General features: G+C 48.0%; 1 protein-coding gene across 2 annotated transcripts in view; it reads left to right on the top strand.

Moving 5' to 3' along the window:
- The window catches only part of VSTM4 (V-set and transmembrane domain containing 4), a 56,737-nt gene extending 52,845 nt beyond the window's left edge, over positions 1-3,892 (top strand). For both annotated transcript variants that reach the window (XM_028481083.2, XM_028481084.2), the window contains exon 5: positions 1,871-3,892. In XM_028481083.2, the coding sequence (XP_028336884.1) occupies positions 1,871-1,996 (126 nt within the window). In that variant the 3' untranslated portion in view covers positions 1,997-3,892. The remainder of the gene's footprint in view (positions 1-1,870) is intronic.
- The last annotated feature ends 10,820 nt before the right edge of the window (positions 3,893-14,712 follow it).

Below are 14,712 nucleotides of genomic sequence, written 5' to 3'. Positions count from 1 at the left end.
CTCCGGACGCGCAGGCTCAGCGGCCATGGCTCACGGGCCCAGCCGCTCCGCGGCACGTGGGATCCCCCCATACCGGGGAGCGAACCCGGTTCCCCTGCATCGGCAAGCGGACGCGCAACCACTGCGCCACCAGGGAAGCCCCCATCATTCTTTTTAAAGACTGTACCGGATACTCCATTATGAATGCATCAGGCTCCTATTGATGTCCCCTGAAGTGTTTGCAGTTTTTTGCTTGTACCAATAAACACTTCCGCCAACAATATACAAGAGGACCTGTTTCTTTCTGTTTCTTTTGGAAAACTTTTAGTTTGTTTGTCAACATGAAGGACAAAAACTGATGTCTAAGTGATTTTAAGTCGCTCTTGTCTTATTTTGAGAGAGGTTGAGTCACACTTAATATGTGTAAGAGCCTTTGTGTTTCTCTTCCTGTGCACTCTCTGGTCCTGTCTCTTGTCCTTTGCTTAATTTTCTAATGGACTGTTGGCCATTATCTTTGTTAAATTGTAAGGCCCTTTCATATGAGCTGCGAATATTTTGCTCATGTTTTCAATTGTCCTATGACTTTATTTAGAGAATATTCTGCAATATATAGCATGAAAATTTACATATCTTTTTTTCTGTTGCTCCTGGATTTTGTGTTAGACTTTGAAACACCTTCCATATGATGAGATTATTTTTTTGAAAATTTCCCCACACATTCTTCTAACACTTTTGAGTGCATTTTCCATATTAAAATTTTAATTCATCTGGAATTTATCTAATGTAAAGAATGACATAAAGGATATGATTTGTTTTTCAAATGGCTACCCGAGTGTCCCAACACCGTTTATTGAAAAATAATATTTGGGTTAATTTCTGGATGTTTTTTTTTTCATCAGTCCCATTGAGGTCTATTCATTTGTTGATACCACAGTGTTTTAATTATAGCAGCAATTTCCCCACACATTCTTCTAACACTTTTATGAGTTCATTTTCCATATTAAAATTTTAATTCATCTGGAATTTATCTAATGTAAAGAATGACATAAAGGATATGATTTGTTTTTCAAATGGCTACTCGAGTGTCCCAACACCGTTTATTGAAAAATAATATTTGGGTTAATTTCTGGATGTTTTCATCAGTCCCATTGAGGTCTATTCATTTGTTGATACCACAGTGTTTTAATTATAGCAGCTTTATTTTTAATATGACTGGAGTTGGATCACCAATTATTCTTTATTTTAATAATGTTTCTTAATCATGGTAAGAAAAAATATCTATGACTTCTGCTTTTCTTTATTTTGTTCTTTTTTTTTTTTTTTACTAACTTCAGTTGGATGCTTGATCCATTTAATTCATGTTGTTAAATATAGATATTTAAGGTTATGATTTTTCTCTGAGTACTACATTGTTTAGGTTCTGGCATGTAATATCTTCATCATTATTTTCAAGATATGCTGAAATTTCAGTTTTATACAGGTTAAGTCACTTAAAATTTCTAGATGGTAGCATTCTAGTTTTGTTGTCAATTTTGGGGACTTTTTGTTTCTGTCTCTACCTCTATTTTATCCTTTTGATGAGAGACTGTAGTTACATTATTTTTACTTTTCAGAATTAAAGTTTACTTTGTGGCCTCATGTTTAATCAATTTTTTTGTTAGCATTCTGTGACAACTTAAAAATAAATCATAGTGTTTTTTGCAAGACATAGTGTTCTATATAAGATAACAAGATCTATCTTATGTTATTTAGGTTTTACATATCCTTTTAAATTTTTTGTCCGTTTCCCTTTGAATCCCCAAAGTGCTATGAAAATACATGCCTGATGAATGTATGTGTGATGTTGAACTCCCGGTAGTCAGCTCAAATTGTGTTGTGTTTTGTCTTGTAGCCAAAGATTGCCGAAGAGAACTTGACCTATGCTGAGCTGGAGCTGATCAAGCCCCACCAGGCTGCCAAAGGCATTCCCACCAGCACGGTCTATGCCCAGATCCTCTTTGAGGAGAACAAACTGTAACTCTGCATCGTATTTAATATCCGCCACCCCAGTTATTTATGAAACCCTGGATACAAAGTCCTTATTTTTGTATTTTCACTTGTGCCTTCTGTGTGGTGGGAGCCCCATTCCAACAGCATCCCAGGTGCCTTCAGAGAGGTACAAGGCTCCTCTTTGCAAAAGAGCAGGGGCTGCAGCCCTTGGACAAATCTCCCAGAACAAGATTCTCTGGGTCTGAGCCCTGAGCGGTGAGGACTCTTGATTCTGAGACCATCCAAGGAGATTTTCTGCTGAGCCAAACCCCTTCATGTTTCTTCTTGTTTCTCTGGGTTTTATATTTTTTAATCTGAATTTTAATCTTCTATCCTTCCTGTATCTGTGATATCAAGCTCATAATATATAGCTAGAGGAAATGCCATTATAGGCCCAAGTGTGAGATGGTAGATATGTACTAATTGGTTTTCAAAGGATCAGATAACATTGCCAGGGCACCCAGAGCACTGCAAAGTGCTTATTGCAAGCAGTCACTCAAGATAGCATCTCTTGTTTTAAATAGATGCACTGACCCTGGTGATTCAAGGGCAGAGAGACAGACTGTGAGGCAGTCTGTCATCTAAGCTGAAAGTGAACTATCTGGATACCCCAGTGCCCTTTTCTCTACCCACTGTCCCCCACGGCCACCGGACAAATAGAACATCTTTCATTCTGAAGGGCTTCCACCCCTTTGGCAGGGGGGCTTATCCTGGTATAGAGAGTCATATTCTCCAAGAAGTTCTCACTCATCCTTTTCCAAAGGAGCCGGGAGGTTTGCCATCGATTGACAGAATGGAAGAAGGGGACCTCTTGGAAGTGTGCCGAGGTTACCAACTCGAATTGAATGTCCACTCGTGTGAGAGCATAGTCTTTTGCCTGGTTCCCCAATGGTAGGAGAGTAGGAAGTATAAGCAGGGCTGGAAAAATGTGTCCTGAACACCCTTCTGTTATAAAGTGCCTTGCCCGACTCAACTGTGCATGTGAATTCTAATTGGCTTGGCTGGGAGGCAGGGATGCATATGGCAAACAGATCCATGGGGAAGTGGCTCTGTGGGCCTGTATGACATCCAGGATCTCACTGAAGGCGGATCCGTTCTGGTACAGTCATCCTATCAGCTGTGTTGTTAAGGACACACTTCTTGATGTGTGAGTGTGGTCTGGGTGGATTTTTAGTGCACACTACAGAAGTTGTTTGGCTTTGTAATGGACCGTGTATATATGGTAAATTATATATTTTAAACACAACCTTGAGTGTGAGTTGTGCCCCTCTGTACAGCCACGTGAACTTGGTTGAGTTTATTATCCCCTAATTGTCTCAGACTCTATGTTTATACAAAGGTGAGTTAACCTCTCGTAGAATTCTTGTAATGGGATAATGACTATTGGAAGATTCTGGACACTATAAATAGCTACATAAGTACGCTATGTTAACATACATGCTAAAACCAGTCCATATTTTCAAATTGAGAATGTCTTTACTATTTAAGGCTCTCCTTGCAATAACTTTTAAAGGTAAATATTTGTCCGTAAACTTGGCTCTACAGTAACTTTCCCAAAGACCCATGATAGCTTACTGGAAAGGGACCAATCAGGAGCAGGTAATGATTTTCCAGAAGCAAAAGTAACCTGAATTTACAAAGAGGAAGTCATTCTCTCTAGCCTGTACCTGCGTCTCATTCCCTCCCTCTCTGCCACATTTCCAAGGTAGTGAATGAACTGCGCAGTTTTTGAGGAGGAACTTCCCAGAGCATCTCTTTAGGACAGGAGGATATAAGGTTAGTACACCATTCATATCATAATTATCCTAGGCATCCTATCATATTTTTATCATGGCAGTCTTCCAGCAGAACATGGTTATATGGTGTTTTGGGGAAGGAGGATGATTCCCTGATTTGCACAAGGACCTACTTGGAATGTTGGGGCCCTGGGAGTGCCAGGTGGGAGTGGAGAGTTGGGGTGTGTGAAGAGGCGATGGTGGGGAGAGGGCCATGGAGTAGGACATCTCCAGGCCTCTGCAGAACTGAACTTCGATCACCCCCAAACCCACCCCCTTAACTTCAGTGGGATCTCTGTGCCATCACGTATGGAAGTGACTGCATTCCACCAAGAATAGCACAAGCTTTGAAGAGCTGGTAGCTGTAGGTTAAGTCCAACAAGTCATTGCTATTCAATGATTCAATTCAGACTCTCCAAAACTCTGGTCATAGCTGCATAAATCCACACTGAGTTGCGTGAGTGGGGGACCTGCTGACATAGGGTATAAAAGGAGGCGGCAAGACCATCACTGTCTACTGAAAATGCTTCCCAAGGGAATCATGGAAGCTCTTGACAACATCTAAGCAGAGCTTGTCCCACTACTGTCTTTAGAAGCAAACTGTCCAAGCTCTGCTCAGAGCGGGGAGCAATGGATGATTTGCACCTGACGCTTCTTTGGGATGATAAACCTTGATATGATTGTCATAATAAACTTAAAAATGGGTCTACTTATTTGTTTTCTATCAAATACACCACTAAGTCTGTATTGACATTTCTAAAGATAAGTAAAGGAATACACATCATTCAAATAGAAATTAGGAAAAGTTCTTCAATTTGTTTCGCTGTAAAGCATCTGTGGGAACAACTATAGACACGCTGTTTTCAACATGAAAAATGGCCTGTGCATTTAGATAAAGTTAGAACAAAGAACCCATTGCTCAGAATGGAATGCAGTGGTACTTGCAGGCAGAGGGCACATACTCTCAGAGTTGGTGGTGGATTTCGGCCTAGGCCATGCATGGCAGAATCTTCACAGGAGGAAAGGAGGGGGAAAGCGGTATTCCCCGAATGCAACTGTCTCGCCATGTCAAAGCCCCAGGCCCTGAACTAAAGCAGCTCTGGTAGGAGGACAGGGCTGGGATTTCTTTAAGGTCACCTCTTCATTAAATCATCATGTCTCTGTTAACTCACAGGGCATAGAAGAAAAAGCCAGGCCTAACCCTCCGCCTCATATTTGTTGGTGTGAAAATGACATGGGCCACTTCATATTTCTTAGTGCAGAGTCATCATCCCCCACATTGATGTGCCCAGAGACTCACTTGGGGTAAGAACGCTAAACCAGTTGATGCTTTTAGGGACTGCTCATGGCCTTGTTCATCACTCAGCCCCTGATACGCATGACTACAACCTAGGCCGGGCCAAGAACGGGACTCATGCCCCAGGCCACAGAAAAATGGGCCAAAGCGTGCGTGAAGCCCGGTCTAGGCTGATCAGAATTCTTAGGAAAAAGAAAGCATCTTTCCCTCGGGCAGCTAAGCTGGGATGCCACCTATCAGAACCACCTACAGCGACGTCTCCTGCCAAGCGGAGAAGGCTCGGCGGATGAAGGAGATGCTGAGAAAGCAGCAGGGAGGACAGGGTCCTGGGAGCACGGAATCCCAGATCCCAGCCCCTAAGATCCTCCAGACTCTTCTTTTTCCTTTAGATCTTCTTTCGATTCAATAAACTACCCACTTCTCCTACTATCTAAATCCTGCTTTTGCTCAAGCTAGTCAGGTTGCAGTGGAGAGAATTCTGACTAATACAGTATACATCAAAGCTGTTTCCCAGCCCAGGAAGCAAAGAATTTTACTGAGGGTACCACCCAAGGAACCCACTTCCATCACATCCAGCGACGGAACCGGCAGCCACGAGCTCCTGCTTCCCTCTGTTTCTCACTCAGTGGGGCCCTCACAGGGCTCCGAAGATGCCCTTCTCCATGGAGAGGGACCATCAGGGTTCAGGCCTGATGCTCTTCCAAGAGAGGGACTCTCAGTTTTGGAGTAGGGACCCTGGCAGTAGTGAGCCATGCTGGTGGCAACAGGGGAAGGGCACAGGGTAGAGACTTGACAGGGCGAGCCCTGTCATGTGGACGTTGGAGGGAGCCTTTTTGTGCTGGCTGGCCCTGAAGTTTAGGCTGGCTTCCACATAGAACATGCTGTCTTTCTAGTATCCCTGGGCAGGAGGGAGCCTGTTATAAGATGAGGCAGCCACATGCTGGGGATGTTGACCTTCCCCTCAACCCAGCATAACACACCCCACCCCCGCCCCATACACCAGACAGAAGCTATTCGCTGGGTTGGAAAACAAAGAAGGACTTCATGTTTTGGAGGAAGGGTCTGCCTTCAGCCTGGACCTGCTGAATTTGGGCTCCGGGAAGTGTCCAGATGGATAGGATAGACTAGCTCTCCCTAAGCTTTAACGTGTGCGTGAATCACCTGGATCTTTGTTAAACTGTGGCTCGCGGTTCAGGAAGTCTGGGTGGGGGCTGGGAGTCTGTGTTTCTAACAAGCTCCCAGGGGAAGCCCATGCTTCTGGTCCCCAGAGCACACTTTGAGTAGCAAGGATGTAAACTGTTGGGAAATGCGGATCTGGAACCCCAAGGGGGATGGGGGTGTCCTCAGAATATAGGTCACAGCTGAAGCCCTGGCACTGAGCAAACTCCTCCAGAGAGAGGCGGGTCAGCCAGGAGGGAAGGTACCAGGCCTGAGCGGTGGGCACTCCCCTGCCCGCAGGTCTGGTCTGGAGAGCAGGCGAGGAGCCTGACGGGGACCAGAGCAGAGCAAGCTGGCAGAGGAGTCGGAGAAAGCTGTGTCTGGGAGTTTCTGAAAGGAGGAAGGGCTCAGCAGTGTGAACTCTGCAGTGGTCAAGTAGAATACAGGTTAAACCTCTGCTCATTCTGAATTAATTGTTCATTTCACATTTTTAAAAAAGATTTGTTTTGCTGGAGCAAACAATTCCCCGAGTGCACAAGCCTAACAGACTTCGGTGCTGAGCCACGTCTGCCCTGCTCAGGGGATTTTTTCCAAAGCAATCGGTGCTTTTCCACAGGGTGGAAAATTTGGAGAAGACTCTTAATTAATGCATAGGGCGGGGCGGGAGGGTGGCCACGGAGGGTTTCTGCTTCTGTTGTCATTGATAAAAGATGACTTGGAGCCTGCTTTCTAATAAACACAGCTCAACCAACTTCACACCGATTGAGTGTCTGATTGTTAAATGTTAATGTACTGCACCCTATAGTTTTAAATAGAATTAGAGATGTTTACAGCTTTGGTTAAATGCACCTTGTTCTTCCACATTAAACTCTATTACAAGTGTCCTCCATCAGCAAACAGGAGAAGGACTCATTAGGAGCTGGTCTGTGTGCGGGCTGTGGCTGCTGCCAGAAGAGCTAGCGTTCTGTTTCCCTTTATTACAGGTTTCTAGCTGGTGGGGCATCGGGTGTGATTGCTTCCTATTTATGAGTATGATTAGAACCTCAGGTTCCTGGGTGTACGGGTGGATCTTAGGGAATCCACAAACATCCAGGGATTTTTATGCAGAAGTTTGCACTGCGTATCTGAGAGTCTGATGCTCTCTTCGGTTTTCTAAAGGGGTCCACGAGCCACTAAAGATGGACCCTTTAGAGACTCTCTGCCACGGTCCTAACTGCCAGGTCCCTCAGAGCATCATGATGAAGCTGGTCCCTTTGCAGCTGGGGAAACGAAGGAGACAGAAAAGGACCTGCTAGTTGGTGGCAGAGCCGGTGACTCCCGGCCCAGGGACATCCATGAAGCCCACCCATAAGCCCCACGCCCACCGTCAAGCTCTGTCTCCAGGAAGCCTACCTGTTTCCACCCTGGCCTGCTGCAGGGCTGGTCTTTGGCCTAGCTAAGGATCAGGGCTGCCCAGCCTCCCCTTTCAGGATCTCCCCCGTCCCTGTCCTTCCTCAGGCCCCCTGCGCATCCCCAGTTCTCAGGGAACCCCAGTTGGGGGCCCCATAACTGCACCTGGCCCAGCGTGTGGCCAACTTGGAGTCATTCAAAATGTCTTGCTCCGCTCCCCTCCTCGTCCTCCCATGTCTTCTGGATTCCGTTTCCTGGCTCTTCAGGGGTCTCCTTCACTAGGTATCCCCTCTGTTGTTTTGTACCTTCAGCTGCTCCCTCAGTCTCCAGAGTGGCAGGCATTTCTCAGGCTGAGTGGCCCACCTCCCACGCGGTCTCCTCCTGCTCTTTCCCTCCATAACCAGGAGTCCTCTGCCCCTCTCGCCACTCAGCCTCCACCGGCTGCCTTCATCTCCATCCCTGAACGCAGCTCTGCCCCGGGCCTTTGGGGATCGTGGCTGAGCACGGGCTCTACTGTGGAGCGTGTGTTCTAGCATTTGACACAGGCGTCCTTTCCCGAACTTACCCAGTTGCGCCCCCTAGGCCACCCCGTAATCACCTCTCCTCCGCTCAGCCCTTCAGGGATGGCTTTCTCTAAGGTGCCGTCCTCTCTCTCTCTTTGCATGCACACCTGTGTCTCTGACCACTCTTTAGCTGCAGCCTGAGGACCCCGCATCCACGGCTCCAACTGGACCCCTCTCCCGAGCTCCATGTCTACCCACCAGCCGTCCCCCCCAAGCATCCTCCTCACTTCTCAGAAGCCCATGTCCCGTCCTGACCACCATCATGAACGTCCCACCCCGTCATGCTCTCCCTCACAACCAGCACTTGAGATCACCTTATTTTATCATGAGGAACTGAGGCCATTCTGAAGTGAGGAAAAACTGCAATAAAAGGGATCATTTGGGATGCCCAAGGGATGGCAGAGAGAGCAAGAAGGTACTCTGCAGGGAGAAGTTCTCCACCTTCAAGTCCCTAATTGAGGAATACTTCCCCACTCTCATCCCCGATGAAGGGGGCTTGGTGGCCTGGTTACTTTTGTCTCCGATTTGTTCTCTTGATTTCGACAGATTGGGAATTTATGCAGACAACTGTCCACATGGTTTATGGATGTGTGAATAAAGAGACCTTTGCTAATTTACAAACTCTTCTGTTTATGGCCAGCTTGACTGTTGACAGCATATGACTGTCAAGAAGGGATGTTGTGAGGGATTCATTCCGGGTTAGGGACTTCCTGAGTTAACAGACGCAGCTGTGGTGGTGACAGTTTCCTTGCCCCTTCCGTGGCCGCTCCCAGGCTTCTCCCACCTCCGTCCCTCTTGAGGCCAAACCTGGCCCCTAGCCCTGCTACTCGGGGTGGACAGTGCCACCTGGTGGCCATCGCTGAGAACTTGAGGACCTTCGGCCTCCGCCTCTCCTGCACAGGGACCTCCCCCTCCCCTCTCCGTCTCTGTCAGCTTCTCTGCCTCTCCTCTACATGCCCACACATGCCCTTCCCCACCCAACCTTGGCCCAAATCTCTCTCTATCTCAATATCTTATCATCATCTCCCTCTTTTCGTCTCTCCCTGCCCCTTCATTCCATTTACAAGTAAAGTCACCATTTGCGTCGTGTGCCATAAGCAGGCAATGAACCAAGCAAATACGTCCAAGCCATCTCTCTGACTTGGGCGCCAGAGTCAGGATCAGAGTCTCCAGATGAGTTCCGTGTCTGGCGTTCTTTTTCTTCCCACACAGTTTTTCTTCTTTTGCCGGAATCCTGGCTTTTCTCACTCAGTAGCATGAGTATAGGATTTAGACGCAGAAGATCTGGTCCAAATCCCGGGCCTGCCTTTTAATTGCTGTGTGTCTTTGAGAAGCCATCTGAGCCCTCCGACCCGCAGTGTCTTCATGTGAAAAGAAAAAGAGCCAGGGCCAACAGGATTTAAAGAGCTATCTTCCCGTGTGGAATAAGTTCTCTGGGAGAGAGGGCAGGGATGGGCTCACAGTCACCTCGGATGACAGCAGGGGAGGGATAGGCATGTGGAGGGTACGGAGAGGCAGCTGCCCCCCAGGGAGGACCCACCCCACAGGCCGAGGACAGAGAGCTCGCGCTCATGCTGAGATGGGAGGGTCTAGTCCCCCGGGCTGGCTCTCCCATCAGCTTGTTCTCAGCTTAGCTGGGGATAAAAACATCTGCTAGTATTTATTTGACCCGTGTGAACGCCAGGCCTCGTGCAGAGAAAGCTCTCCAGAGCCTTCCCTGAGCCCTGAGATCGGTCTCCAGCTGCTGGTTGTACTTCCTCAGACTGCTGTGCCTTGGTGAGCAGAGCAATTAAATAATGCCACCAAGCGCAGGCCCCTGTGTGCCTTGTCACCCCACTGTCCCTGCAGCCTGTCACACAGCCTGGTACCCACCTGCTTCTCAGTACTTAGAAAGGGTATCAACAGCCAAGGACTGGGGAGGCTCTTTGAAAACTAAAAAACAACCCACGTGGAATGGATTTTTTTTTCCTATAAATTTTGTTCCTCCCTAAAGGCATCCAGATGCTGTGCCTCAGACCACATCACCCAGAGCTTCTACAACTCAGCAAAAAGGCACTGCTATATTTATCCTGTTGGCAGCCCCCTCTGCTAATTTCCGTCAAAGAACAGCCTGATATAACACACTTGTCTGGGGGGTTGACAAGGCCACAGTGGCTACCAGCACCCTCTGGCTGTGGTCCGGCCCAGCAGGGGGAGGGAGGACGCTTGACGGGAATCCTGGGGTGTCTACCACCTCGGGGACCTGCAGAGGTGCCTCTTCTGTGGGACCAGCAGGAGCTGGTGTATTTTCCCAGAGAAGCACTGGACCAGGATGGACCAGGAGGCAGTCTCAGGACCCTCCAGCAGCCTCTGAAACTACCGCCATCAGAAGACCACAGCTGAGGTCTTGGGCCTGGGGGAAAAGTGCTCGACTTCCTAGGAAGATACCTGGCCTCCGTATGAGACAGTTTCAGGCTAATGGATAGAGGCTTCAGCAATATTTTATTTCCCCAGATGAAATCCCAGCTCTGGAGCAAGGTTGTGAGAGTAGCTTAAGTTTGTTAAGTTGCTTACATTTTTACAAAGGGTGTTCCTGGTGTATTGTGTTTCTCCCCCAAATTCAACACATATTTTTTTTTAGCACCCTCTCTGAGGAAAGCCCAGGGGTTGGTCTAATTTCCAACCACTCTAGCCCTTCCCTGCTACTTAGCAGAAGAAGGGGTATCTCCTGCTGCTTCCCCATACCCCCTGCCCACTCGTCCTTCTCCTGTTCCTTGTCCCTGTTAAGTTGCCTCTCATACCCCAGTGACGCCACGTCACCGCCTGCCCTGCCGCTTGTAACGTCCAGCCTGGCTCAGTTTTCCTCTGAGTAATTCAGTGGGACTCTGCAGCTCATAAAAATCTTGCAACAGAGAAAAACAGAATTTTTAATGAACCCAAGTAAGGCAAACGTAAAATGGATTACAGTCATCCCCCCTCTTATCTGCAGTTTTACTTTCTGCAGTTTCAGTTCCCCGTGGTCAACAGCGGTCCGGAAATACTGAATGGAAAATTCCAGAAATAAACAATTCATAAGTTTGAAATTGCAGGCTGTTCTGAGTAGTGTGATAAAATATCACACCATCCTCCTCTGTGCCACCCAGGATGTGAATCATCCTTTTGTCCAGAGTATCCTGCCTGTAAATCACTTAGTAGCTATCTCGGTTATCAGATCAACTGTTGCATTATCAGTATCGCTGTGCTTGTGTTCAAGTAACCCTTATTGTACTTAATAATGGCCTCAAAGTGCAAGAGTAGTGATGCTGGCAATTTGGAGAGTCCAGGATATCGTGACTGGCTTACTTCACTCATCACAATGTCCTCAAGGTTCATCCATATCACGGCATATGTCAGAATTTCCTTCCTTTTTAAGGCTGAGTAATAGTCCGTAGTATGTATAGATCAGTTTGTTTATCCATTCATCCATCGATGGACACTTGGTTTATCTCCACCTTTGGGCTACTGTGAATGATGCTGCTATGAATTTGAGTATACAAGTATCTGTTTGAGACCATGCTTTCAAAGGATGCATTTTTTTAAGAGGCTGATCACCATTGCTCAGGACAGGGCTTCACACAGAGGGAGTGCCCTGTAAGTGCTGACTTATTGCCATTTACCCATACCCTAGAGCAGTGAGTCCCCTGCTATTGAGATGAAGATGCCTTTGGAAGTCAAGGATCTCTTTGAGAGACACTTAGAAATTGTGATATATTCAATCAACGATAACCAAGGATATAATTTAGTACTAACTTAGATATCTAATTTGTAGTAAAGAGCATTCTATTTATTTACCTTAACAGTTGGGGGAGGGGGGTGAAGTGTCTTGAGTGAGAATTGGAGAAAAGCTCCCATCTTTGTTTTTTACAGTGGAACATTCTAATAGTCATGTTTGCTGAGCATAGTTTGATGTCTGTACCTAATTTGGATCCTCTCAGGAGCACCATGTGACTGATGAGGATGGACAGACTCAGGGGCCTGGTGAAGGTCTCAGGCCTGTGGCAGGCTCCCCATAGGCCAGCACCCTCATTCAGCAGAGTCCATCCCAGGAACTGTTGGTCTGAATCCATCCATGTAACTAGTTCAGCTGGGGCCACTCTTATTTCTGTTCTTTGAGAGGAACCTTAAAGGCACGCGGTCCAACAGGCTGGGGGAGGGGCAGGACATGACAGAAGGAGGGTCAGGACACGTCTGAGCGGTTTGGGGGCTGGAGTGTAGAAAGGTTAGGCACTGGGTGACATTATTTGTTTTTTCTTTCTGGTGGCACCGCACAGCATGCAGAGCTTCCCCGACCGGGGATCAAACCTGTGTCCCCTGCAGTGGAAGTGTGGAGTCCTAACCACTGGACCACCAGGGAAGTCCAACATTCTTAAAATTCTTGAGTCTTGAAGCATTTTCCAGCCACTTTCTTGCTGTTTCGTTTCTTAACCTCTCCAAGTCTCAGTTTTCTCATCTGTGAAATGGAGATGGTTCGTCCTGAGATGGTTACGAGGCTTAAAGAAGCCAGGACAGGAAAGGGCTAGCAGCCTCCCAAGAGCATGCTAAGTGCTCAGTGAATGGGGGACTGTGCTAGCCTCCTGCCCGGCCCACCATTGTGTCCCTTCACTTCAGATGGCCTCAAGTCTTCACCTGCAATGTTCTGACACTAAGGGCGTCCTTGAGGCCCTTTTGTGAGGATGAGACAAAACTGCACAGAAAGCATCCATGCAGAGACCAGTACAGAGTAGGTGCTGAGTCGACGGTGACGGCGCTTCCTGGGCCGGTGGTGATTCTGGGTGACAGAGGCTTTCCTTTGCTTTCCTCTGCTTTCCTCGTGCTCCATGTGTCTTAACAGCTACCTTGGGCCTCTGGCGGGGGCTGCGGATGGGAGTCCCCCAGCGGCCTCTGCTCAAGCGATACTAATTGTGCCAGGGAGAACGGCTCACTAGAGTGGAAAATAGTCCTCATATATCTAGCTGAAGACGATAATGACCTTTTAAATAACAGAAGCAATTTTATTTCAATACCTCAATTACTCTGAACTCTCAAATGTCAAAGTGCTCAGCACTTTCAAAATAGCTTAATATAGACATTTATAGCACTTAGACACAGCTAGTTTCTTATCTAACCTAATTATGTGTTGTACAGGAAATGGCCAAGCTCACCATCTCTGTTATTTTTCACAGCGATCCCCGTGCGCGGCCCTGGGCTCGGCCTGGAGTCTGGCAGCTGGAATTTCTCCCCGGCCCGAGGATGCGTGTTCTGGAGCAGACAGGACTGGTCTCTGCCGGGGGCCTGGCCTCAGCCAAGTGCGGGGAGGAGGCTTGACGTGGGCCTCCCCGTTGGTTAATGTGCGCAGCCCTGTGCTTAGACTCCAAGGCACAGCTGCCGGGAATGTGAGATGCCGGGGCCACTGGGACTGGAAGGAAAGGCCAGAAGTGGGCCACTGGGAGCGGGGGGCGGGCACTCTCTCTCGTAGGGCAAAGACAGGAGGTACCTTCCCAGGATGTGGGTGGTGTGAGGCCAGCATCACCTGGCCACACCTGGCCAGACTGGTACCTTCTGTGGCCATTTTTTTGGAGGCTGCCCTCCACTCTCCAGAGCAGAGGCAGCCTGAAAGCCCCTGGCCCCAGGGTGACAGGCTCCTATGACCCTCCCTTCATCTCCACTCTGACCCTGTCCCTGACACTCTCCAACACTCTGCCCCAAATCACAGTCACCTCCCTGCTGTTTCTCAGAGCAGCACGCTTCTTTTTCAGGGATGTGCCCCTGCTCATCCGTGTGCTGGAATATCCTCCCCGCACCGTCTCCCACCGACATCCAACGCTCACTCCCCTGCTGCTGCAGCTCTCAGGTGTCATCTTACTGGGGAGGCTGTCTTGGTCACCCTGGCTCATGTTTCTCTTCCCATACTCCCTGGACCCTTCCTCCCTTGGTGGTGGTTGTTTATTTTTCTCCTTAGAGAGGTACCTTATTTAGCTGGTGTTTTTCTTACATGACTATTGTTTGTGTCCCAAAGTAGAAGGCAAGCTCCTCGCAGGCTGGGGTTTTTAGGAGTCACTGCTCCATCTCAGTGTGCCTTGATAGCACCAGACACACAGGAATGGATTCAAGACAAGTGTTCAGTATATAGTGAATGAGTGAGTGGGTGGAAGGCCAGGAGAGCAGACCAGCTCCAGACTGGAAGGTCCATGGAGAGGGCAACCCATGGCTCTAGGCTGGTTGACAAGCAGGCTCTGAGGCCGGCCTTGCCCCTTACCAGCTATGCCGGGAAATTGTCTCAGGGAATGCATTCATTGTACATTAAGCATTTTATCACAACTTTTTTTTAAATTGAAGTATGGTTGATTTACAATGTTGTATTAATTACTGCTGTCCCTTGTGCATTTTAACCCTCTGCCGGGATTGGGTGTTGTGGACATTTTACACATTTGGAAACTGAGGCTCAGAGAGTTGGGCAAGGTTCCCCGAGTTCCTCAGCTGGGCTTGGGCAGACCTGGGCTATGGGCCCCAGTCTGTCTTACTCCAA

Source organism: Physeter macrocephalus, chromosome 20 (genome assembly GCF_002837175.3).
Source record: "Physeter macrocephalus isolate SW-GA chromosome 20, ASM283717v5, whole genome shotgun sequence".
NCBI classification, from domain to species: domain Eukaryota; kingdom Metazoa; phylum Chordata; class Mammalia; order Artiodactyla; family Physeteridae; genus Physeter; species Physeter macrocephalus.
This window is presented reverse-complemented; position numbering and strand designations above follow the sequence as displayed.